Source organism: Chrysemys picta, chromosome 3 (genome assembly GCF_011386835.1).
Source record: "Chrysemys picta bellii isolate R12L10 chromosome 3, ASM1138683v2, whole genome shotgun sequence".
In the NCBI taxonomy this organism is placed as follows: Eukaryota; Metazoa; Chordata; order Testudines; family Emydidae; genus Chrysemys; species Chrysemys picta.
Genome location: NC_088793.1, coordinates 30,767,609 through 30,791,929, shown reverse-complemented (window position 1 = coordinate 30,791,929; position 24,321 = coordinate 30,767,609). Strand labels below are relative to the sequence as shown.

Sequence of the window (24,321 nt, the reverse complement as noted above, 5' to 3'; positions counted from 1 at the left end):
GCCTTGGCTCAATGAGGAGGCGGCTCAGTGTGGGGTGGGCTTCTCCTCTGAGCCAGTCCGCTGTGCGGTGGTGGGGATTGTGCAGTCAGCCTTTGCACTGGGGCACGGTGTAACTGTGCTGCTGCAGCTGCTGACATTGAGTAGTGAGGCATAGAGCGAGCTAGAGAGAGAATCCCAGCCACGTAAGTAACTATTAATACATGGTGGACGGATGATGTCTTGCTGAAAGGGATCGGCCCGGCCATCCCTTTCTTCCCCCTTCTCCTGCCTCTAGGAAATATATCAGATCCCTGCAATATTTTTTTGAGAGTGATTGCAATTTCTTCCCCCCCCCCCCGCCTTGCACATTCCCCGACCCTAGAGAAAAGAAACCGCCAGGATTTTTCTCCCTGCAGTTTGTTTTGCTTTCTTTTGTGCGTGAATTCTGTTAAAGCGCTTGGAGGCCCTGCGGGAAAACACACGAAAAAAACCTCGTGCAATGGATATCTAAGACTCTTGATCGTGTCCTTGATTGCACTTTTTCTTTGATTAAAACAACAACAAAAATCTTGCGTTGCATAATTGTGTGGATATTTGTGCACATTTGTTTTTTGCTTTTGCAGTTCATTCTGTTAGGGGGGAAAAAAGAAATCCAAGGCAAACCGAAGTATTTGTGCAGGTTTTTTTTTATAGCTATACAGTATCTTTTGTCGGCTCTGCTGCTGCCGCTGACCGCTCTTTTAAGTTAAATGCTCCCTCTATTTTTTGTTGAATTTCTGGATAGCCCTTGCTATCAGAGGAAAGGTTCAGACGCCATCTACAGTTAAAACGTAGGCAACTTTTTTTTTCTTTTGCCTTGTATTAAAAAGAGAGAAAGAGAAAGGACAATCCAGTCCTTTATGCAGCACGTTACTTAACCTTTTTGGGGTTGAGCGTATTAAAAATTTTAGTAGGCGTTCAGGGCACCAGAGACTGATACCGAATCAGCCTCCCCCTTCCTTTTCCCCCCTCTTTGCTCTATTTATATTACAGTCTCCCTGCGAGGCTGCGTTCGAAAACGGAACGTTGCAGCTCTCCACGTTCTCAAATTAGTTACTTTGTTGCTCTCTGAAAAAAGACAAAATCCAACAGTCAAACGAGTCGGTTGCCGTACAAGAAACAAAAGGGCCTGCGACTAAATCCTCTTTCTCTGATCACACGGTTCTCAGCACGCTGCTCTGAAGCTGACCCGCTTGCAAAACAATCGCTTTGATATTATTGTGGGTTATTATTTTTGGTACTATTAATCTACGTAACCCACCCCCTTTAATAACAACACAAAGGCAGCTGCAGCTGGACTGGCAAGTGACTGATCTTAACCCAGGGGTTTGGTATATAACTTTGGTTGGTTCTTTCAATACCCATGAACATACAAAGGTCAACCCCTATCACAATAGCGCGATATGGGAGACCTCGGAATAAAAACCAGGATTTTGAAGAACTCTCGTCTATAAGATCTACCGAGCCAAGCCAGAGTTTTAGTCCGAACCTAGGCTCTCCGAGCCCACCAGAGACTCCTAACTTGTCGCATTGCGTTTCTTGCATCGGGAAATACTTATTGTTGGAGCCTCTTGAGGGAGACCACGTTTTCCGAGCCGTGCATCTGCACAGTGGAGAGGAGCTGGTTTGCAAGGTAACACTTTTCTCCATTATTATCTTTTTAACCAGATCGTGTATTGATTTATATTTGATCGGATAGTCAACTAATATCGACCAGCTCGATTGTTAGATCAATATAAAACCAAACCCCAAACGAACAGAATTAAACTGGCACCCTGTAACTTTCCCCCTCACTCTAGACAATGGCCACGTTATAACGGTGGCCTGGAGCCAAGCTGCCTTCTACCCAAGATGAACTGTACTAGGAAGAACCATCTTTAAAAGATGTTTAAATGTTAGTTTGATCATGCTATAACCTGATCCTTCCCCACTCTCTTCAAAATGGAGCCCCCTGCTAATTTGAAGATACTGTGTTGTCTTACTTTATTTCTTTAGTTTGAAACCCTTGCAGGTTGTAGACAGCTTTGTCTGAAAAGTGGTTAAAAATCCACCTTGAATTAATTCTGCTGAGCTCTGAGCCCTCCTTATTGAGGTTGGTTGCAAATAGCATCCTCCCCCGTTGCACAATTCATCAAGAATAAAAGCTGTACACCTACGTTTTTTAGAAGAGCAGACAAAATACCTAAGCCACTCTTTGTAGGCTGCTTGCTTTTCAACACCCCCTCCCCCATTTTCTTTTAACATCCGAAGGTGACCCATGGGAAAAGGAATCCCACATGCCTGCACCTCTATCAAGCAATGTATTTCCCTTTCAGTCTGAGGGAATATTTTGTTCCCCTTTGTTCCTAAACTGCACTGGTTACATTTTTCATTGTCTCTGGTGCATTAGACTTATGCTCATTCACATAAGCAGGAGTAGTGTGACTGTATAGCAAATTGCAACCCTGCTACATGCACTTTAATGCTTGTATGGTCCCCAAAATATATAATTATGCCATTTAGCAATCTTTTGTAAATTTCTGGTGTTGAGTGGTCTGTGTAATGAACAGTAGCCAGACACTCATAATTATTCAAAGGATTGGTCATAACATTGTTGGTTATTGCATACTTTTAAATTTGATTCACAAGAAGTTATGACTAGCACATATTGCAAGGGGGGTGCTAATTTACTCCTTGCATCTATTTGTAAAAGATTTTGATTCAGAGGGTAATATAAATGGACTCCTCAGTTATGAGTCATAAACCCTGATTTTAATGAAGATTTAATTTACACTTGATTATTGGGGGTGGGGTGGGGGGGGAAGAAGTCTTTTGTCCTTGGAAGCTGAATGATATTGCATGTTGTACAAATGCATACATCATGTTACCAAAATAAATACAAGTTGCAATAGAATTTCTAGAATGAAAGCCCCGTTCCTTACAGTAGAATAGAGCTACATATTAGGACAGTTGCATTGTCTTATGAAATAAGGGTATCCTGCTGCTTCTCTGCATGAAATTATATAAAAACTTGCATGGCCAGTAGTAACTTCATTGCTGTGCTCTATTTTTAGCAAGCTTTTTCCTCCCTTAGCTGCAAGTATTGCAGCGTTTCAGGATATATTTATGGCGGAGTGCAGCAAAATTTCAGTTCTTCAAAGGGTGAATTTGTTTTGTTTTCCCATTGAGCCATACACTTAAGATGCTTGGGTTTTTTTAAACTTTACACCATTCAATTTCCTTCATAAGTGTGAGCCACTGCTTGTCATCCATATCCTGAAAATATTTAACTTGCCTTGAATCTCTAGTTTAACTGAGGAGTGATCACATTCCTAAATTTACCTCAATTAACACATACTTCAAAATACCCCTACAGTAGCATGGCTCCTATTTGACAGATATCCTCCCTGTTAAGAAAGCTAACAAGTTTTACTGTCTGGTATCCCACTGAGACAGTCTTAACTAGTTTCTTGCATGGGCATAGGGTGAAATAGCACACACATCCTGATGATGTTCAGATCCATTTGGTGGCACCCACTAGCTACAAATGCCGTTAGTTGCTTCTGGGTTCAGTGGCATTTGAACAATGGTGTTTGCTCACTTCCCCTTGCTAACAACTAAATCAAACTGCTGTTTATTGAACTTGTGTTGAACTGAGTTCAGGGATATTACATAGGTTGACTACAAAAAAGCCCTTTATAAAAAAAACTTCTGGATAGTGACAGTGTGATAGTACTTTAGAGAAACAAAACCCATATGGTCTGTTGTCTTACATCAGAGACCTACTTGATCAATGTTCCCTCAGAACTGTGGAGTATAACATAGGTGGTTGATGGTGTTTTTTTTAAGGACACTACAGTTGCATAAGAATTGTGGAAATGGTATTTCAAATGAAGACAGTTAAAATACTGGGAGGTTATGAAAGTCCTTTTTCATTGTTATGGCAGCTACTTTTTAGTAATTCCGACCACTTCTAATGTGGTAATTATTAAGTTTTTGAGACCTCTGCACAGATCCAAGTGTCAGTGAGTTTCCCTCTGGAATGAATTATGCAGTGGGGTTTTAGCAACAAACCCTGAGTACTGCCTTTGTGGTTTATCATGTCACCAGAACCCCTTGATGCTAATCTTCCCTCTTATAAAATGAGTTGGGTTAGTTGGGCGTCTGCCTGTCTGAATGACTGTTGCCTGTGATGGAGTATAGCAGCACAGGTAAGTATTTTTTTTGGCCCATTTTGTCAAGTGTTCTGCCATCTTGGAGTCTCTCCTGAAGAAGGAATTTGTCAAAACTGTGCTTTGAAACATTAAAAACCTTAGTTTGTTTTAGAAGCTTTTTGTAAATTGCTGTTGAACCATGTCAGAAGACTTTAGTCTTAAAAGCTTTTAAAGCTTCAGAGGAAATGACAGTGATTGCCCCCAAAGGAGGCAAGCTAGGATATGAAAAGCAATCATATTAATGGAGTTTGGTTTAAGGACATACCAGCTTCTCTCAATGCTGTTAACTAAACAATACAAAGAGTAGCCAGTTGCATCTCTAGTGGGACCAGATTACTGTTATGAAAGTAGCAGTATGCCCCAGAATGTGTTGGACAGTAATAGTGTTTCTCTGGTGCTGGAAACACTCACCCCTTCCTTTGTACCCTACAGTGCATCTGGGGCAGTATAATAGTATAAAAGTATAATATAATACACTCTTTGTCATCTGTTGCTCTGCAGTAAGAAAGTGTAAGCATTCCATTATTTTCTATGGACTCTTTCCACTGCTTTAGATTATTTAATTGACTCAAATACTGATTCATTCATAATCACTAGACTATAGTAACATTTTATATTTGGATTTCCCAGCATCCTTTATGCATTTTTATAGCCCATTCACAAGATCACTGATAACCTGCTTACTGTAAAAGTGACAGTCAACTTTTAAAGGGACACTCAATTATATTTGCCCGAAGATTTAATTACTTTTTAAAAGAAAGCTTGTATACAGTCTAAAACCAGTATTTCCATAATGTTTTTCTAACCTTTGAAACAATCATTGCAAAACTGAGAATGTGAAAGTGAAACTGACTTCTCTGATTTTTCTTCTCTGCAATGAACATAAGTAAGAGGAAGTAAACAATATTAATGGTGACAAATTTGATTCTAAACATGAAAAAATTTTAAGGCTTTAAGGAGTTAGTAAAATAGGTAAAGAGATTTGTTGGCTTTAGTTTGACAAAAAAAATTTAAGCACAAATCTCCACAGGTTGTTCATGGTCTCTGAGGTCTTAGTTGGATTTCTTCAAACAGAAGGTTAATTTGAATACTTTTGAGGCCTGACATCTTTATATATAACTATGGCCCTCAAACCATAATGTATATTACAATTTGGGTTTAATCACATATTGGGTCTTCAAGCCATTCACACTATTACTTCTGGAGAAAAACCTCTACTTAGCTTAGCATTCCCTTCCATGTAAGGAGGTATAGTCTCTGGTGTTTTTTTCCCCAACGCCATGCACAAATGCACCTGACAATTCCACACATGGCAAGAAGAGTTGTAAAAGCAATGTAGATACACAACAACAAATTTCTGTACAGTGCTGAATGCCAGATATAACTACCGCTTTGTACCTTTTATGCTATCTTTAACCCTTGTTTTACTGTCATTGTTTTCTAGGTATTTGATATTGGTTGCTACCAAGAGTCATTAGCGCCGTGTTTTTGTCTACCTGGACACAACAGTATCAACCAAATTACTGAAATAATTCTTGGGGAGACAAAAGCGTATGTGTTCTTTGAAAGAGGCTATGGGGACATGCATTCTTTTGTTCGTACCTGCAAGAAGCTAAAAGAAGAAGAGGCAGCCAAACTGTTCTACCAAATAGCTTCTGCTGTTGCACACTGTCATGATGGTGGACTGGTATTGCGGGATCTCAAACTGCGAAAATTTATCTTTAAGGATGAAGAAAGGTAAGAACCTTTTGCATGTTGGACTTGGGATTGCTGTTCGTGTGGGTTAGTTTCTCTCCTTGCTCTTCTACAGCCAACAAATTCTAGGTTAAGAGTGTGCAGAGGCCTGTGGCAGATCCCCAAGATCTGTAGGATTTGGAGACTAAAGTTGCTGCCCATTCCTAAGAGGGGAGGAGGGAAGAATTGGCTTATTGGTTAAGGCACTGCACTGGGAGGTCTGTTTTCTCTTGTTTGTGGCACAGACTTCCTGCGTGGCCAGCATTTACATAAAAGGTCTATGGTGGTTGGGTGTGTCAACTTTTGAGTGCTCAGCTTTCAGATTCATGAGGCCTGATCTTCAAAGTTGCTAAGCAGCCACAGCTCCCACTGACTTCACTTAGAGGTCAGGGCCCTGAGCTCCTCATGGGATTTGACCTTAGGAGATCCACCAGAAAGGGGGACTGATGCTGACAAGAACCATGAACTCTTTGAGGAGAACTCTCAGCATTGTTAATACCATTTATGGACCAGAGGTGGCAAGGAGAGTGCAGTGATAGTGCTGCTGGTTTTGGAGAACTGATATATTTTTTTTTTCTTCCTATCTCCTTGCTTTTGTGGTGAGATGGTTCTGGATATAGCAGACTTCAGGCCCTTGAAGGTTAGAATCCTTTCTCTGTGGCTACCAGTTCCCATTAATTGTGTTCCGTCCTGCATTTCAGTAGTGACATCATTGAGTCCTGCTGGAGCAGTGTGGAACATGGGAGAAATATTAAACTTGAAGGTGACCTTCAAAGAATTTAAAATAAAAGGGAATGGAAAGAGGTGGAGCTTTGTGCTTTTCTTTCCTTTTTTATGATGTGTATTGTTTTGGGGTTGCATTTCCCTCTCCCCTTCTTTCTTTCACGCAGAGGATTTATGCCTACTTAGCTGCAGGCTGACCCAAAAGATGGAGGGGCCACACCAAAAAGGCATAGAGGCAACAATCTGCTGAGAAGTGCAGCCCTCATCCCCAGCTGCTGGAAACAGTGTTTGTGGGGGTGTTCTTCCCAGTAGGCTGTTCTTGACCCTGTTTGGGAGCTTCCTCTTTCAAATCAGCCATGGCTGATAGACTTCTGATCAGTTTGAAGTCTTTTAGCTGCTTCCTGGGAGAGAGAGGGAGACAAGAATCACGTCTAAGTTTTCTGTTTCTCTAACCTCCCAGTCCCGTGATTCTGTTGAGTTGTCTGCCCGTTCTTCAGCTCAAGCTGTAGCAGAGTGAAATTGGCATTTTCACTGCCGTGCACAGGATTTTGAATTGCTTTAATGGAATAGGTTAGTGTCTTGTCAGTTTCATTTTTGTGTTCTGTTCAGGAAAGCTATGAGTAGCAGCAGAGGCACTTGAGAGAGTCATCTGCAGGCTGAGGAAGACAGTGCTGCATCAATTCAGATTTGGAAGTTTCTTCTCAACCATGAGGAATAGAAACTTTCTCTTTTTCTAATTTAGTTTTATGGGTATTGTCAACTTAAAACTCAAAGTTAAATAGATACAGGCTTTTAGTAAATCCTAAGACAAACAGAAATATTTTCGTATTTAATTCCCATATAAACAGTTATTTAGAAACAAATAGCTCTTCCCCATTTTCCCCTCCACTGCAATACATAAGACCTAGAAGCTCCATCACTGGGAACTTAAGGGAAAGGAGCACTAATGATTAACATTGTGCCCAGTCTGAGATAAGTGCAAAATGGAAACAATCGGGTTTTTGCAATTCTCTCTGTTAATTTTATTATTAATAAATATTTATATCATGATGGCACATAGAGGCTTGGTTTAGAAGTATGGTAAGAAAACTTAGTGTTTTAAATTGGCAATGTCATTTTTACTCTTAATAAAAAATTTTGCACAGAGAATATAATATATGCTCACAACATGTGTGGTTATATATTGTAGTCAGTGGGTGTTGATCAATGGGAGCAGATTTACTATGGAACTTTGCCCTTTGGAAATCCTGCACTAAATGCTTCCCAAGATTTGACTACATCATAAGGCACAAGGCCAAAGTATAGGTATGTGCTACAATAGCACTGCTTTATTGTTAACATTAATTGGAGAATCAAAACACAATCAATTATTAACTAAAAGAGAATGTTTCTTCTGATTTTTAAAATACCATATGCTTAGAGGTTAAATGGCTGTTGCTTGTTATTTTTAAGCCAGTAACAAGAAAATTAATTTTCATCCAGGTGTGTCAGTGATTTACAAACATTAAACTATTTACAAACCATTTCTCATCTGAACAAATTGAGACACAGTCAGGTGAAACAGATAGTGAAAGGCAGAAATAGAAGAACTAGCTTCTATTTTTATTTTTCTTCACAGGCTCCAAACCATCAGAAAGCAATCAATTATCACTTTCAGTCTGCTGCTGCTGTATGTACTCTCTGTAAAATCTTCTTGCAACTTACTAGTTCACTGAAGATGTTGTAGAGTGCGTCATTCGGTGACATCCAAAATACCAGGCATTTCAACAAGGCTGGTACTGCTTGTGATGTTGCATTCTGAGAAACATCATCACAGAAACCAGCAGCCTGCTTGGAATGCATGGTATTTTGGGTGTCGCAGATTACTGCTGTCTGTGACATTTGTAATGAACCAGGAAGTAGGAGGAAGCAATTTTTTTTTTAAAGTGTAAAATTGTATGCCTGCTGAATAACTTGGGCTTCTCCTCTGTCCTCTCCTCTCCTCTCCCAAACCAAATCAATAAATCTATGTATTCTTCAGAAATAGTTCAAATTCATTTAAAAAAAATCAATTTCAGGGTTTCTTAGTGCCTACTCTCTTCTTTGGGTCTAATGATGTCTAGGAATAAGTAACCAAGTCCTAACATTTGAAGTTATATTAAAAACATGCACATTTAGAACCTTTCTTACCCTTTCTGAACCTATATAACAGCTGTAAATTAGAAGGATATAGGGTTTCAATCCAGCAAGGTGTATTGAGTGCCCTTAACTCCCACTGACCTCAGTGGCAGTTGACGGTGCTCAGCACATCATAGGTTTGAGCCCTAATTCCATTAATGGCAATCTGGTGATATCCTGAAGCAAAGCTAGAATGTGATGGTGCATTAAGTTTCACACTCTCTCTAGTATGCACATGTTGTGCTTAGGATTCAGTTTTAAAGACCTTGTAATCTAAAATTACTGTTGCACAGTTCAAATTAAACAAAAAATGGGAAGAGTGATAGATTTATTTTTCCCCCAGTGGTTATTACATCTGTCAACTTCATTTGGAGTTTGGGGGGCTTAGCACTTCTGCAAATCCGGCCCTAGGGTCTTACAGCTGTGTTAATTTATCCAGCTTTGAGAGCCTATGTATTTGAGCATTGTTAATTGAATTCTATGAAATACACAGATATGCACTGTAGTCAGGGTAATGTTATGGTAGAGTACAATAGTACTTTTGCGTTTTCTCATAGACTCGTAGACTTTAAGGTCAGAAGGGACCATTATGATCATCTGGTCTGACCCCCTGCATGCTGCAGGCCACAAAACCGTCCCTACCCTTCCCTTGACTCTGCTGATGAAGTTGGCAGAGAACCCTCCTGCTAGCGATCCCTGCCCCATGCTGACTTGAACTATGCAATCTAACTGTTTTATTTAACATAAGGTTTTTTGCATTTAATTTACCCTTTTTAAATACAAATTGTCAGGGTGAAATGGACTGAGCTTAATGCTGGGATTTCAGAGTTAGACTTTTAAATTCATAGCTCATCTCTGAAGAAGTAAAGACCTTTAAGATGTTGCTGTGTGGGTGGAAACACTTTGTAAGGCCGGGTTAGAGGACAGCTGCACATCTGTTTATGTAGTGATAGCTGTGACTTTGCTATATAAAATTCAGGGCAAGACTTTCAGAACAGCTCAGCTTCCATGTAGGAGCTGACCAGCTCTTTGTTTGTTTGTTTGTTTTGGCGCCTAATTAGGAGCTCTGTTGGGTGCTGTACACTTTTAAAAATCAGGTCCTTACATTTTAATTTTTAAAAAGTTGACTGCTATAAAATACCACGAAAATAGTTGACACACACTAACAGCACAAGATGTGCAAATACCACCAGACAGGCAGGTTGTTGTTTTATAGGTTTGTGGGGCTTTATGTGTGCTCATGTCATGAGATATTTTTCTCCTATAAACTGACCTAGCAGCATACTCTGTGCCTATGGGCAGAGAAAATGTGCAATTCTCCCAGCTGTTCCTCCCCCGAATGATGTCAGAGAATGGTAGAGTCTTTATTGGACTATGCTAAAAATAGCTGTGTGCCCAGTATTGCTGTATATGTATTAAAGTAATTCATCAGTTTTATATAAAACATAATTGTTCCAGGAGGAGCCACATTGAAGATTTAAGAATCAAATCAGTCTGTGTATGTAGCATGCTCTTTGCATTGGCTTTCCTAACATAGGTAACACTTCTCCTGTCAGGGAATTATTAATTTATTTATAGCATTTTAAATACTTTAATTATATTAAAATATTAGCTGTCATAATGTTTGAAGCATAAGGACCTTGCACATTAATCATTGTTGAGAGGGAAAATGAAAATAATGTTAGTATTCCAGATATTGTAATTTTTCCTTATTCTTCTAGTAAATATGGAAAATTGCAAGCAGGTGAGAGTTAATCAAAATAAATATAACTTGACACTTCGTCCTATGCCAAGGCAACACATCCAGCACAATCCACTCATTTAGAAAGCCTGTGGTAGTGTAATATGTATTTAGTTGGTACACTGAGCAGTTTTGTTTTGTTTTCTGGAACTGCTCAGTTCCTTGGAGCTAGTGTATTCTGCTTTAAGGTAACTTAGTTTTGTTCTTTGGCATCCTAGCGCAGTAAAACGGATCCCACAGAAAATTGGAGCAGAGATTTAATTTGCTGCGTACTTACTGGTTATTAAGGCAAGGTCTACACTACAAATGTACATTTGGTATAATTACGTCACTCAGGGCATGAAAAATTCACCCCCCCCGAGTGACGTGGTTATACTTACCTAGCCCCCGGTGTAGACAGCGCTGTGTTAACCGGAGGGCTTCTCCTGTCAACATAGCTACCACCTCTCCCGGAGGTGGATTAACTATGCTGATTGGAATAGCTCTCCCATTATCATAGTAACATCTTCACTGAAGCGCTACAGCAGCACAGCTGTCCCACTGCAGTATTTTAAGGTACTGCAGTATTTTAAGGTCACTTAGGGCAGGTGACTATTTCTCTTACTTCGGGCAGTGCTGTTTCTTCCCCCCTCCACCCACCGTGCGTCCTCCCCACACACTCCTGTCAAATTGTGTTGCAGTCAGCTGGTTGCATTCTGATTTTAGCAACCTTTAACCTTGCTTAGAACACACAGTGAACAAACAAGCTTTCTAGGAGTTAGGGAAACTGTTTAAAGAGCTTTCAGTTGTAGCAATGGAAGTTGTGTAAATAGAGCTTTCTTAAAATAAAGATTCAGAAACAAAAGTAGGTTTCTTTTATAGGCCGCTCTATCATCCTCTGTTAACCTAAACTGAGAGGAAAGAGGTAGCCTTAAATAGTGTAACTTGAACTGTGGAGGGTCTAAGCATAGAGCGAATCTCAATCCAGAAACTGAGGCTCTTTCTAATTATTTTGCCTTTGACAGTGTGTGGGAAAGCTGGATTGTGTCTTCCCAGGCAGTAAATCTCATTCATCAAACTTCAAATATAAAACAGAACAGTTAAGTAACTTCTGTCAGAAGCCAGGTTCATGATCCCTTTGCTCTCTGTGTCGTTTGATTGCTAAGCCTCCTTTTTGATTCAGACGTTTATACAGTGCCTTTTTGCCAGAGCCCATGAACCAATCGACAAACCTTAAGCTTCAGAATGTCCTTGTGAGGTAGGTAACTATTCTCTGCATTTTATAGAGGGGTGAATGTGGTCATTGTGGTTAAGTGATTTGGCCAAGGTCACAAACGAGGGAGTAGCAGAAGCTGTGAATAGAAGCCAGGAGTCTTCTTTGCTGTTCTAATCCCAGTACTGAAGCACTGGTTTCTGGGAGAGCGTGATAGCACCAAATAGACCAGACAGCGATTAGAGAAGACGGTCCTCCAACAGGAGTTGACCATGCCTTGTGGAATACCTGCACCACTCCCACCTACCTGGAAGGCATTTTTCCCCCTTCCTCCCTCCCATTTCCTGAGACCACCTTTCATCATTCCCACCTCCATAACTATTCACCCCTTTCTCTGAGGGGTTTGTTACTCTTTAGTGCCTAGGTGCCTCCATACTCTGCTTGCCTTGAAGCACATAGACTGAATGAAGCATCATTTATAGGCACTCTCCTGTGATTGGCACTCCTCTTCTTGGGTGTTTCAGACAAGTCAGCAAGTGGCGTGCACCATGTTCCCTGAGAGGGCTGCTCTCTCTCACCTTGTGCTGAGGCGATAATATTGCATCAGCAAATTCCTGAATGAACTGTGTAATTCTGACCGTGCTCAGCATTTTGTTTTGAATTCAAGTCAGTCACGTTCTAGTTACATTGCTGACTTTCCGCAGGATTTTTGTTGACGATGGTAACTAATTCCCCCTCTCTCCCACCCCCCGTAAGTGTTGATTACTGGACATTTGTTTCACTTTCCAAAATAAATATTTGGCCAATATGGATGGCCTACATTTTCAGAAGTGACTAGTGTTTTTTTTGGTTGCCCAACTTGAGACACCTGAAAGGCGCTTGATTTTCAGGCCGCCTGCAGCGCCCAGCATTTTGTGAAAACCAGCCTCTTGTAAAGTGTCTCAAATTGAGCACCCAAAATCTAGTTGTTTTTCAAAACTCAGACTGTTTTACATAGATCCATTTTTGCGCAGTGTAAGCTGTCGGTGCTCAGCGCCACTGAAGATCAGGTTGCTTATTTAGTGTGTCTCCTGAGGCAGTAAACTTGGGGTTCGTTTTTATGTTTCTTGTGGACCGCTATCTTAACTAAACCAAATGCCTGTCTTTGTTCCTTCCCTCCACTCCTGGTGTAAAAGGCTCTGGAGAACATGGTGGATACAGGTGCATAGAGTTGCAAGTGGAGCCTTTAAAACCATTGATCTCTAATGGCGATCTAAGGAAGATAGCCACCTCATCCCAGATGCTTATCAAATAATGGAATCCTTGTGGTCTTTTAACAAAGTCTTATCCCTCACTGAAAAAAACTGAGATCCTCTTCAGTTAGAAAGGTACAGAACCAGAACTACATTCCCTTTAGTGAAGGTCTTGTGTCCTAAATCTATAAGAACACAGACAGATGCATTATAAGGTACTTCTGCTGCAGCATGCACTTACAAACAGTACCATTGCATGGAATTCTGTTCAGATGCTGTACAAACAAGATAGTGGGGGCCATGTCATCCCTCCTCTGGGTCTATCCTGAATGCAGGGCAATCTGGGCCAGATTCTTGGCTGATGTGAGCTCAGATGAAGTCAGTGGAGGTATGTCACTTTACACCAGCTAAGGGTCTGGCCCTAAATTTCTAAGCCATGCTCCTCACCCTGGAGTCTGAGCAACTGGGTTGAAGTCTGCACTTGCAGAGGCATTCTTCTAAGGATGGTGAGGGAATCTGCACAGTTCCCATCACTGCATGGTAGTGGGAGAGTCTTTCCATTCCTTTGGTAACAAGTATCCTCCAAAGCTGCGCTGTTTCAGCCACCTCCCCCCTTGCTCCTTGCCTTTGGAGAGCTGCCAGCCTGTGCCTTCACTGTGGAGTCTAATCCCTACCGAAAGGGTTCTGTGACATAGGGGAAAGGAGGATTAATACTGAGAATGCAGCACTTCCCCTTCTGCACTCCATTGCTGAGTTGTGGCAGGGGGAAGGAAGGGGTTGTCCCCTTTGCCCTGGTTAAGATAGCATGGTCCTTGGAGCAGAGATGAATTTTGAACTAAATTATTATATGCTCACTTTAGCAAATGTCAGGATTTAACAGTGTGTGTATCTAACGTAGACGTTCACTTCAAACTGCTGGCCTGGTTTGTTTAGAAGAGGTTCTTTTCTCTTATTTACAATAGTCAGTTCACTACAAGGAATAGTGAGCAGTGCCAGTGTTTTCTCACAAATCTGATGGCACAGTCAGTTCGTGCTCAATTTTTACCTTTTAGAGTGAGCTGCTACTAAATTACCCTGATTGGACTTGATTATTGGCTATGTAGGAGCAATTCTTGATCCTGCCTGAGTAGTCGCTGTCCCTGGAGTGGGGAAAGAGTATGGCTCAACAACAGTCTCTCTGTCCAGTGAGAGCCAGGTCTGTGGGGGCCAAAGGAAATGCCATTCTGTCCACAGCCAGAATCATGTTGCCTAAGACGTGTGTGTGTTCTAACCTAGGAAGGAGTCTTAGGATGGAAGGGGTAATCTTTTCTCCTCCCCACAAACTATCATTTGACATTGGTTTGCTCTTTAGTGCATAACTATAGAGATGTGACCAGATGACAATAGAAATTGCTTTCTGGTCTCTTGGAGCACAGGGCTACTGGCTAAATTACTGTCATTTCTGAACACCCACTCCCAACAATGCTTGACTAGCAAGTAGATAATGTACCTACCAAGTTAGACGGGAGAGTAGTTTCTTGCCCCTTTCTTGGAAGCAGCTGGTATTGGCTACTGGTGGACCACTGGTCTGGTGCAGCATTGCAGTCCCTATGTTCCTAAAATGTTCACGCTACGTTGAGCTGCTGCAGCCAAAAAGTCACTTTCCGTATACACTGTATTGGAGAAATATAAGAAACAGATGCTGTACTAATCACCCCTTCAGTTCACGCATGGCCTTCCTAACTATAGAGCTTTGAGGCCTCTGAATAATTCCACTGATTGTAGTTCTGGAAACTGTTTGCTTTTTGGAGAACATGAGTGAAGCTAGAGTGTGATTGCAGAGTTTTTGTGGCCCTGGCTTCTGTGTGTTAAAAGGCAGTGTAGTAATTTGTCAGTAATCCCCAAACTCTGCAGGGAGGAATAATGTGAATCACTGTGAAAAAGTGTAGGCTGTATGATAACAAAGCTGTCTGCCAGGAACTGATGCCAACTCAGGAGGTTACATTGAAGAATCTTCTAGAAGAGGTTTAATTGATCAGGTTTTGTTACATTACTGAAGAGCACAGTCTGAATGCAGTCAAGTAATGAATGGCATATTGATAAGAAATTCAGAGTGGTATTGTTTTTCATGGGTTTCCCTGACGGTTTCTATGGGGACAAAGACGCATTTCCCGTCTGAGTACCACTGCTGCCCTCTGATTGCACTTCTGTGGTTTCATTCACCAGTAATGGGAAAGCATTCATAGGCAGAATAGCTTCCCCTTTTTAAATAGCCTTGATTCAGGGTTGTATTTTTTTAATGCATTAGGCTAATGCAGTGTTTTATCAATGATCTGATAGATGCATAATGTTCTTTTTCCAAGTGCTTATTCAGTCTCTGCATTAAAACTTGAAATTATGTACTGTAATTATGCAGGCCTTCACAAAAGTCTTTGTTGCACTACAGTATATGTATAAAGTGACTCTCATCCGGCTTTGCCAGTTGTGTACATCTGAACTTTAGGGATTAATTTTGCATCAGCCATTCCTATAGTAATGTTTAAACACTGTTCCTACTTCTGTCATTAGTGGATTTATTGGGAGAAAGGAAGGATTTTAACTGCAAAATTAATTTTTTAATTTTCTTTTATTCCAAATGGGTAACAGCACAATGTGAAGAGTTTCAAAACTGATCATGAATTAATTTTAAAATAATTGCTCTAGCGTGTCTCTTGCCTGCTAAGAATCAAATTTAGGCTTGTCTATTTACTCTGAAACTGGATGACTTTCCCACCCTTTATGCAGAAACCTACATTTTCAGGAATGACTGGACAGCCCAAAATTGCTAATGTGACGTGCCTTAAAAGGGCGAGTACTCATGCTTTCTGAAAATCAAATGTTTTAAGTTAGACACTCCAAAACGGAGGCATCCAAAATCACTTATCACTTCTGAAAATGAAGGCCAGGTTATTTTTCTCCATTGCTTTAAGCACTAGGGAGGTCGGGTTTCTCTCTTTTCTCCACTGAATTCATTGAATATGGGTCTTGGCATCTAAAGCATTTGGAAATACCTGCACATGTTCTGTGTCTGAGTGTAGACAGCTTTACAACAGGATTGGTTTCCCCATACCCTTAATGTTGTTCCCCAATAGGTGAAAATGTTTCATCGTTGTAAGTTTATGCTAGTCTTAGTGATCTTTCACAAAAGCAACCTAGCTAACTAAAATGTCCAAGCAGTTCATGGTATGTGAGTAGGTACTAATTTATAGTCAGTGCACCTGACGTGTAAGAGCTTAAGAAAGCAAGCTACTAGTTTTATACAAAGTGAAATGCAAATATACTAGCTTGCATGTTTAGTGATCACCTTCACTGAAACACTGCCTCTAGCAAGGCCACCATTTCCTTGCTTTAATCCATAAATAAAAAAGAGAGTGAGTGTTTGTGTGTGTGTGTGTTTGTAAAATATATATAAAAAAGATTGGGGGTGGTCTGTTTGTGTTTCAAGTCCACTCTGTTCAGAAGGATGAAAACATGGCTGTTTGCTTTATTCACTCACAGATTACAGTGGAGCAAGCAAAAAATGGCCAGCTGCTCTTCAGTTTACTGGCTTAAACCAAACTTGCAATAGCATGCATATAGGGCTTGATCCTGTAATGCAGGGCACCTTGCATAAGGCTCACGGTCATAGTAAGGTTTTCCATTTCCAGTGTGTCTGTGCATTGCTTGCTTTTATAACAAAAGGAAGCCTCTCATTGGATTCCTTAGGAATCAAATATTTTTGAAGGGAGAGGAGCAGTCTTTCTGGTCCCACGGTGTCAGTTTTGTACGGCACCACTCAGTCACAAGAACATAAACACTTGGGAATTCAAATAACTTGGTTTTAAAATTAAAAAAAAACACACAAAAATACTCGCTAGTCTGTCTTTTCCTTTTTAATCCATAGCTCTATTGGAAATGTAAAGTATAAGGGAATAAATACCATCTGAGTGTCAACAGCACAGGGAAATACATAGGAGTGCATGTGTTGGATTCCCTCCCACAAGTTGTTTATAAATAGAATACTCCTCTCCAGCCTCTGTGTATGTGGGGGTGTGTATTTTACTCTGTTAGTTAACAAAGGTGAACTGATGGCTTTACTGCTTGGCAGTTTAGTGACCGAAGTGCACATCTGAATAACTCTGCTCTACATCTTGGTGGAAAATGTGACAGGCTGCAGTACTGGGACCACCACTCATGTCTCTGCCTTCAGTTTCAGTCCCACTTTGCCCTGTGCTTTTCTCTCCTCTCCTTTGTCCTTTTCTTTCTCCTCTCTCATCTTCCCTCCTTTTTCTATTCTCCTGTGTAGATAGAGGAACGAGTGTATATTTAGGATTGCAGAGGAAATCCTACCAGCATTCTTAGTCCGCTTCCCTCTTCAGCCCTTTTGTGCATAAAGAGGTTCTGAACTTGACACAGAAGGAAGTTGACCGTGATCTTGTAACTTTTCCTGTGTGAAGTATAACTGCAGTAGATTATTGTTTGGAGTTCTAAAGGTTGGTTGCCTGTCCATCGCCACCAGAGGTGTCTATAAGCCGGCAATGGGTAGTTAATCAGGAGGCTGATGTGTGGCACACATCCCATCACTATGCACTTAGGGAGAAGACATTGGCCTATTTAATCGTAGTATGAGCTGCCTTTATGTACTGTATTTGGGAGCCAGGAATTCTGAATTAGGTATTTATGACTTCCTTATTCAAGGCACGTTGCCAAAAGGGCTTTGACCTCGACTAGTAAATGTCTCTAGATGTCGAAATGGTCTGAGGGTGGTTGGAGAGTTTATAGAGCAGTCTGCTATATAGCACTTTACAACAGAATATCACGATTGGTTCTACAGATATAGCCCTGAGCTGTCCTGGATCCAGTTCTAAAGCCAACGTGGGTCACGCTTGCCTTTACTACTCAAGCCCAAGCAAAGTTCTCCTCAGTAAACATTTAAGAAATAGGACTCCCCTTTTTTGTCCTAATACTTATTAAACACGGTGCTTTATAATGAGGGGCTGTGGCCTGCAGTCTGTTCACAGCCCCACCTGTGTTTTGGAATACTGTCTTGTACAGGGCCTGTTCTGGTCCTGGGGCCTACCAGGGGCACAGCACATGGATCAATGATGAAAAGAGACTAGGACCATATTAGCCAATGTTGGGTTATGATCCCTGATGTGAATGTTTTACATTGAACACTCTGTCTCATAAAAGAAAATCCTGATAAATGTCATGCTTCTTTTCCATTCAGAGAAGAAGGATTCCAATGTGCTTGCATTACACTAAAATTGTTCCTAAAATACCTGTCATTACTGGCGAATAAAATCTATAGACTAAAGGGTAACTAGTGTCAGTGTCCCCTCTGTCAGTGAAAAGAGATCTCAACTTTAAATGCTATATAGATATGTATCGTTAGACTGAACTAATATAGTAATGTAACAAGGAAGCTTGGAGTCATTTTTCACTTTAGTTTGAAATAAAAGAAGAGAATTTGCCACTGCCGAGATTATTCTTGCATTGTGCTAACAAGTGCATGACACTTCAGACATGAAGAGCTTCCAATCTAGATACGCCATTTCTATGGTCATGCTGAAAATCGTTTTTTGTGAATCTGTCCATCACAAAGAACTGTATTGCCTTATTTCTCTTGATTCCCCTAAGCAGGATAGTCTTGTTTTAATCTGTTAAATACCATTTTAACATACCTAGCTAATGTGATGCCATTTAAAGGAATGTTTGGGAAGACTTAAATTTTATTTGTATAGTTCATTCTTCTTGTATTGTGTGTTGGGGTTAAAGAGAAAAGATATTTTAAGGTGGGATTGTGGCTTCATTATTTCAGTTGACTTCAGTGGAACTAATGTGAGTGCCTGCTCACCAGTGTGAATAAGGGAGCTGTACTGTAGCCCTTAGCTGGTATGTACCTTTGTGGTCTGTGTGAGGAAAAGGCTGTGTTCTCCTGCAAGTAGATTATTACTGTACCAGCTGCTCCTTGATTATGAGCTTTATCCTCTTTCAGATGTCACTTCACCAGACACAGACTGTAAATGCTTCATCTGAAAACTGTAGTCAATTTGCAATAAAAAAAATTCTCTAGTTTTCATAAGCTAGAAGCTATCTCCTGACTTTCAATGAACTGGGTAATTTCTCTCTGGAAACAAAGAAACCACCCTAACTTGCATAATGAAAGGGGAAGAATCAATGCCACAAGAACAATCTAAAACACACCCCACTCCCGTTTGTTTGTTACAATCTTAGTGAACTTGGCAATGAAAAACTCCACCATACTCCTTTAGCAAGAGCTCCTCTGGAGTGACTTCTCAGATATGCCTTACTGTTACCAAAAAGTGTAGGCGCGTATGATTGGGGTTATATTTATTCTCTTAATAAAATCAAATGTCTAAGTGGGAGGGAAGAGACAATGCACATGTTACTATAAATAAAGGAAATCTTAGCCTAAAAATGGGGATTCCAAACTGATGCACCTTTTTAGGATTATTGATTTTTCTGATGTACTATTATCATAATTATGTAACTGCAATAGTCTGGTATTCATCAGTTGGTTTAATGGTTGCCTCTGTTTTCTTGCCCTTCAGGACTAGAGTAAAATTGGAAAGTCTAGAAGATGCGTATATTTTACGAGGAAACGATGACTCTCTTTCTGATAAGCATGGATGCCCGGCCTATGTGAGTCCAGAGATCTTGAACACAAATGGCAGCTACTCTGGCAAAGCAGCAGATGTATGGAGTCTAGGTGTCATGCTTTACACCATGTTAGTTGGACGCTATCCTTTCCATGACATTGAGCCTAGTTCTCTCTTCAGCAAGATCCGTCGTGGGCAATTTAACATTCCAGAGACTCTGTCCCCCAAGGCAAAATGCCTTATACGTAGCATACTGCGCCGGGAGCCATCGGAACGGCTGACGTCACAGGAAATTCTGGACCATCCCTGGTTTTCTACAGATTTTAATGTCTCTAATTCAGGATACGGTGCTAAGGAAGTATCAGATCAGCTGGTGCCTGATGTCAACATGGAAGAAGATTTGGACCCATTCTTTAACTGAGCACGAAGACTGGTGTTCAGAAGGTACAATGACCTAGAGATGGCCACATGAAGGAGTCCTTCCTGACCGTGTTAAATCACATCCTGCATCAGCCTAGCTTGGTAGCAAAAGACACTTGGAGTTCCTTGGTTTGAGAAGGAATCTCCACAAGGAGCTAATATAACAAATGTAGCATGGGGACAGATTTGGGGGGAGGGAGCCTTGCTATCAGGTTAGATTGATTTGGGGGGGGGGGGGGAAGGCAGCATGAAGCAATTGTAGCTTCTCACCTTTTGGAGCCAAGGAGACTGACTGCACATGCCAATTCCAGTGCAGCTGTATCACTCCTATTTCTGTTTCATTAAAATAGTTGCAGTTCACAACAAGTAGAGAAACTTTTTGCCTCAACACGCATCTTGGCATCGCACTGTTAAATATTTAACTTCAGCCATTATTCAGGGAAAGTACAATTGGCTAATATTTTTTTTTTTAAATCTGATGTCTAATAATTAACGGGATTCATTTAAGAAAAAATTAGATGCACATAGACATGAAAAGTGGGTGCTAAAAAAATAAACAAAAGTTCAGTTCATGTCTCTTGATAGCTATTTTCAACTCATATTTCTTCTAAATATACTACTTAATATTCTTGTCAGGAAATGACATTTTAATGCTTTGTTCCCTTAAGGGGAAGTAACTGTCATTTAACAAGCTGTTCTGTTTTGTGTCAAATGGTTTGTTGCAGGAAGCTATTATTACTCAAACTTCCAGATGCATTACTGCTATCATAGTAAAAGAAGAAAAGAAAACCTATGTTATTTTTAAAAGGGTTTGAAATACTGGCTGCCATGTTTGCCATGCTGCACGTATGTGACTGTAGAGGGCAGAAAGCCCTTGCATCAGTTCTAGATTCAGAACCAAGCTTTTGTTTAACTGACTGGCCCACATGTAAATAGGGGGCTCTTTATTGAAGAAAAACATTAACATTTTTCTTTTGAATTCCGCTTGCGAAGGCAACTGTTTTATTTCTTTGTTTTTTGGGGGTTATTTTGTTATGCCCTGAATAAGAAATAAAAGGGTATTAATAAGCTGAACATTATTATTATATGGATACTTCTCCCGAAACATACGCAGTAATATGCACCTTTTGTATTGTCAAGACTTACTCTATTTATTGAAGAAAATGTCACAGTAGTGATGTATTAAGCCAGTACTTCAATTACGGGTTGACTTGGGATGACATGTTACATGCTGTAGTTAACACATTTCTTTTCTGTTCAGGTATTTCTGTCCCTGAATAACTTTTTATTTAGCTTTTTTTTCTAGATAGCTTTATTTGATTTAGACTGGCAAATGTTTTTAATTACTGCTTTTATATTGCTGTATGATATTGAAATCTCTTGGCATAAATATTTGTGTTTCCAGTACCTCAGTTGTTCTGATATTACTGCCTGTATACGTTTTGTGAAGTGGTCATGTTTTTTGGGTAGGTACATGTGGACTCTGTAGTATGTAAATGTTACTTGAATTTGTGCTCAATTATAGTATGTGGCATGTGCGTACAGCTGCTTGGCATTTGACGTATGGATGCTATTTGCCTGCCCTGCAGGGAAGTTACGGTCCCACTCTCGAAGATGTTTCACGGGCCTTTATCAAAAGATGAAGCTAGCTGCAGCTGACCTGCCTTGGTTCTATTTTGGTAACTAAGACTATAAAGGGAGTAATGTTTTTACACTCTGAAGATGGTGCTGTGTCAAGAAGGACTTTTTTTTTTTTTTTTTAATTTTATAAGTACCTTGTAGGAGGAAAGATTGGTGATGTGCATGGTGGGGTTTTACTGCCTCTGGTGCTTTGTCATGTATTTGGTTTAATGTTTTTGTCCTAATCTCTTCAATAAATAAAATTGTGCATATTTAACTAAACCATGTTGTGAAGGATTTTTTTTATATGTTCCACACTTCTGCAGCAATCTTTCCCATTTCTCATAATTTAGCTTATATCCTCTCCAAACTGCTGCTGTTAAGCTATTTGAGGCCTGCCTTTACTTATCAAAGAACCCTTAAGTCTTCAGACCTAAATGTCAGTGTTACTTCTGTAAATGAAATTAGTTTTCTTGAGGCCTGTTAGGATGTCAGGATAAGACAGTTTCCTCTTGGTGCACCTGAATAGCTTCCATTAATGAGAGTTATGCTTCTCCAGTGAGACAATTTAATTTCTTTGCAGGATGAATGTGGTATCTTGCTCCTCAAGTCCAGAGGAAATACTGATAATTACCAAAGTCCAACATGTCATGGTACCCCTAAATTCCATACCAGAGGAGCTAAAGCCATGGCTGAGGAAAGCACTGTCTTTGTTTTGCGCTTGAGTCTCATACCCTTACTCATGTTTATTAATACTTTACTCCTCAAATGCTTCAGTTGATCTCAGTGGAAGGTGCAATTCAGGGTTGCAAGTAAGGGTGTTGGAATCTGAGCTTTTATGTAAAAAATAGTGCAGGGTTCTGAAAAAAGCATTCTGTTCTGGGCATGTCTGCTAGCGTGAAGAGCCACTGCTAGACCAGAATTCACGCTTAGAGTAACGCTTCAAAATAATGGTACATTCAGTGAAAATCCACTCCTTGGTGCATATTACAGCCATTAATATCATGTTGGCTAATTCTGTACCACGCTGGTTCATCCTAGTTTATTTTCTGGCACACATCTTATATGCTGGGTGGTTGTTGTTTGAGAAATACAAATTGATCTTTGTAATGCCATCCTACAATGTCATTAATATGTGGAAACTCTTGAAGAAATTAGCTTTTAAATGATTTGAGTGTCTGCAGCCAGAGTTTAAATGACTTGAAACTCTTTCAAATCAAACTCCTACAATAAATGTGCTTTATAGGAAAAAGCAGATTGTGATCCCGCACAGAAAAGGAGATTTGGGGAAATACGTGTGTGTACGGGGGTGTCTCTTCCCTTCTCCTTCCTCCCACCCAGCACTCCCATAAACACCCACCAACCTACCCCGAAACTTATGCAAACAGCTTCTGTTCGGGTGGAAATAGTTGGATTTAATTTTACAACAACCTGTAAGCTTTCTTTTTCAGTGCCAGTAATTATATGAAAAAAAAATGTGGCTGACTAATGACTGCTCATTTGCAGTGATTTATATTAAACAATAAAGTATGCTTGATGCTGCTGTGAAGGAAGCCTTTGGCACTGGGAGTCAATTCTTTACGCAATGCTGATGGAATGCCTTATCCTTGTAGCCTGAGCTCTGAACTTTCGGGAACCCAGAGCTTAACCTTGGAAGGGCTGGTTTTCAAATAGTTTCTTTGGCTTTTTTCAATTTAATCTTATAGGTGCATTTAGTGTTCCTGAAAGTACTACTAGTTAGGGATCAGGCATTGTGGTATCTTCCCAATGGCTTTGCTAATACAGGTCAAGCCTGACTTGGATGCTAACTGCTATCCCAGACTTGGTACACTCCTGAGCAAAGACTGCCAACCGTGTTCAGTGAAGTGTTGGTTCGTTATATGGGCAAGTGTCTAACAAACTAGAATGAAAAGCCTCGTTCACAAATGAAATCATTCATCAGGACACAACCCTACAGCTGGTTTTCAGAGACAAAAAGCTACCAGTCTTGCAGTATTTACTGTGGTGGTTTTTAATGCAGGCACAACTTTTCTTGTGACTTTCTCATCCCAGAGGACACAAACAACTTAGTCATTCATTCAGCACAGTTGCATCATGTATGCTGATCACATTGAAATATGGAGGTGCACCAACTTTGTGAATAAACATATTTAAATTATAAATAGTGTCTTTGTGAAAAAACAGTAAAACCTGTCACTTGTGCTTCCAAAAAAAAAGTTCTCTTAAAAAAAAAATAATAATAAAAAAAATCCCACACTTTCCTGGCAAGCAGCAAAAGGAAGGGTATGTAGTATGATGCCAAGGGAAAATTATTGGGAAGAGAAAAAAATACTGTTCACCTTGAAATGATTATATAGAAATTGGAAATGCGTGAGTGAGCTTTGTGACTAATAGCATAATGACTACCAAAAGAATTACTAATGATTGGTTCCTTATTCTTTAAAATTTTTCCTAAGCTTTCTATGGAAGAAACTCGCTAATTTAATAACTGTCAATATAGCCAACAACTTGACTAACTTTTAACTGTCCTGTCCTTTCAGCAAAAGCAAATGTTAGAGATTATTACTAATATGATGAGGCAAATTCAGAAGCAAGTCTGTGAACCACAGTGTAAGTCACCTGTAGTGTGGTATAATGCTACCTGTAACACACAAAGCATTTTACAAGAGGT

At 40.2% G+C, this 24,321-nt stretch overlaps 1 protein-coding gene across 3 annotated transcripts; it reads left to right on the top strand.

Annotated features, from left to right (window-relative positions):
* Window positions 1–20: 20 nt before the first annotated feature.
* TRIB2 (tribbles pseudokinase 2) lies at window positions 21–21,932 on the top strand. 3 transcript variants are annotated; one of them, XM_065587680.1, is made up of 4 exons: window positions 23–182; window positions 1,012–1,651; window positions 5,656–5,948; window positions 19,563–21,932. In XM_065587680.1, the coding sequence occupies exons 2-4, from the start codon at window positions 1,382–1,384 to the stop codon at window positions 20,029–20,031; spliced, it is 1,032 nt and encodes a 343-aa protein (XP_065443752.1). In that variant the 5' UTR covers window positions 23–182; window positions 1,012–1,381; the 3' UTR covers window positions 20,032–21,932. The 3 variants fall into 3 exon arrangements, with proteins under 3 accessions (XP_005293151.1, XP_065443752.1, XP_042704637.1); XM_005293094.4 differs by having other exon boundaries at window positions 21–1,651; XM_042848703.2 differs by lacking the exon at window positions 1,012–1,651 and having other exon boundaries at window positions 31–182.
* Window positions 21,933–24,321: the final 2,389 nt, after the last annotated feature.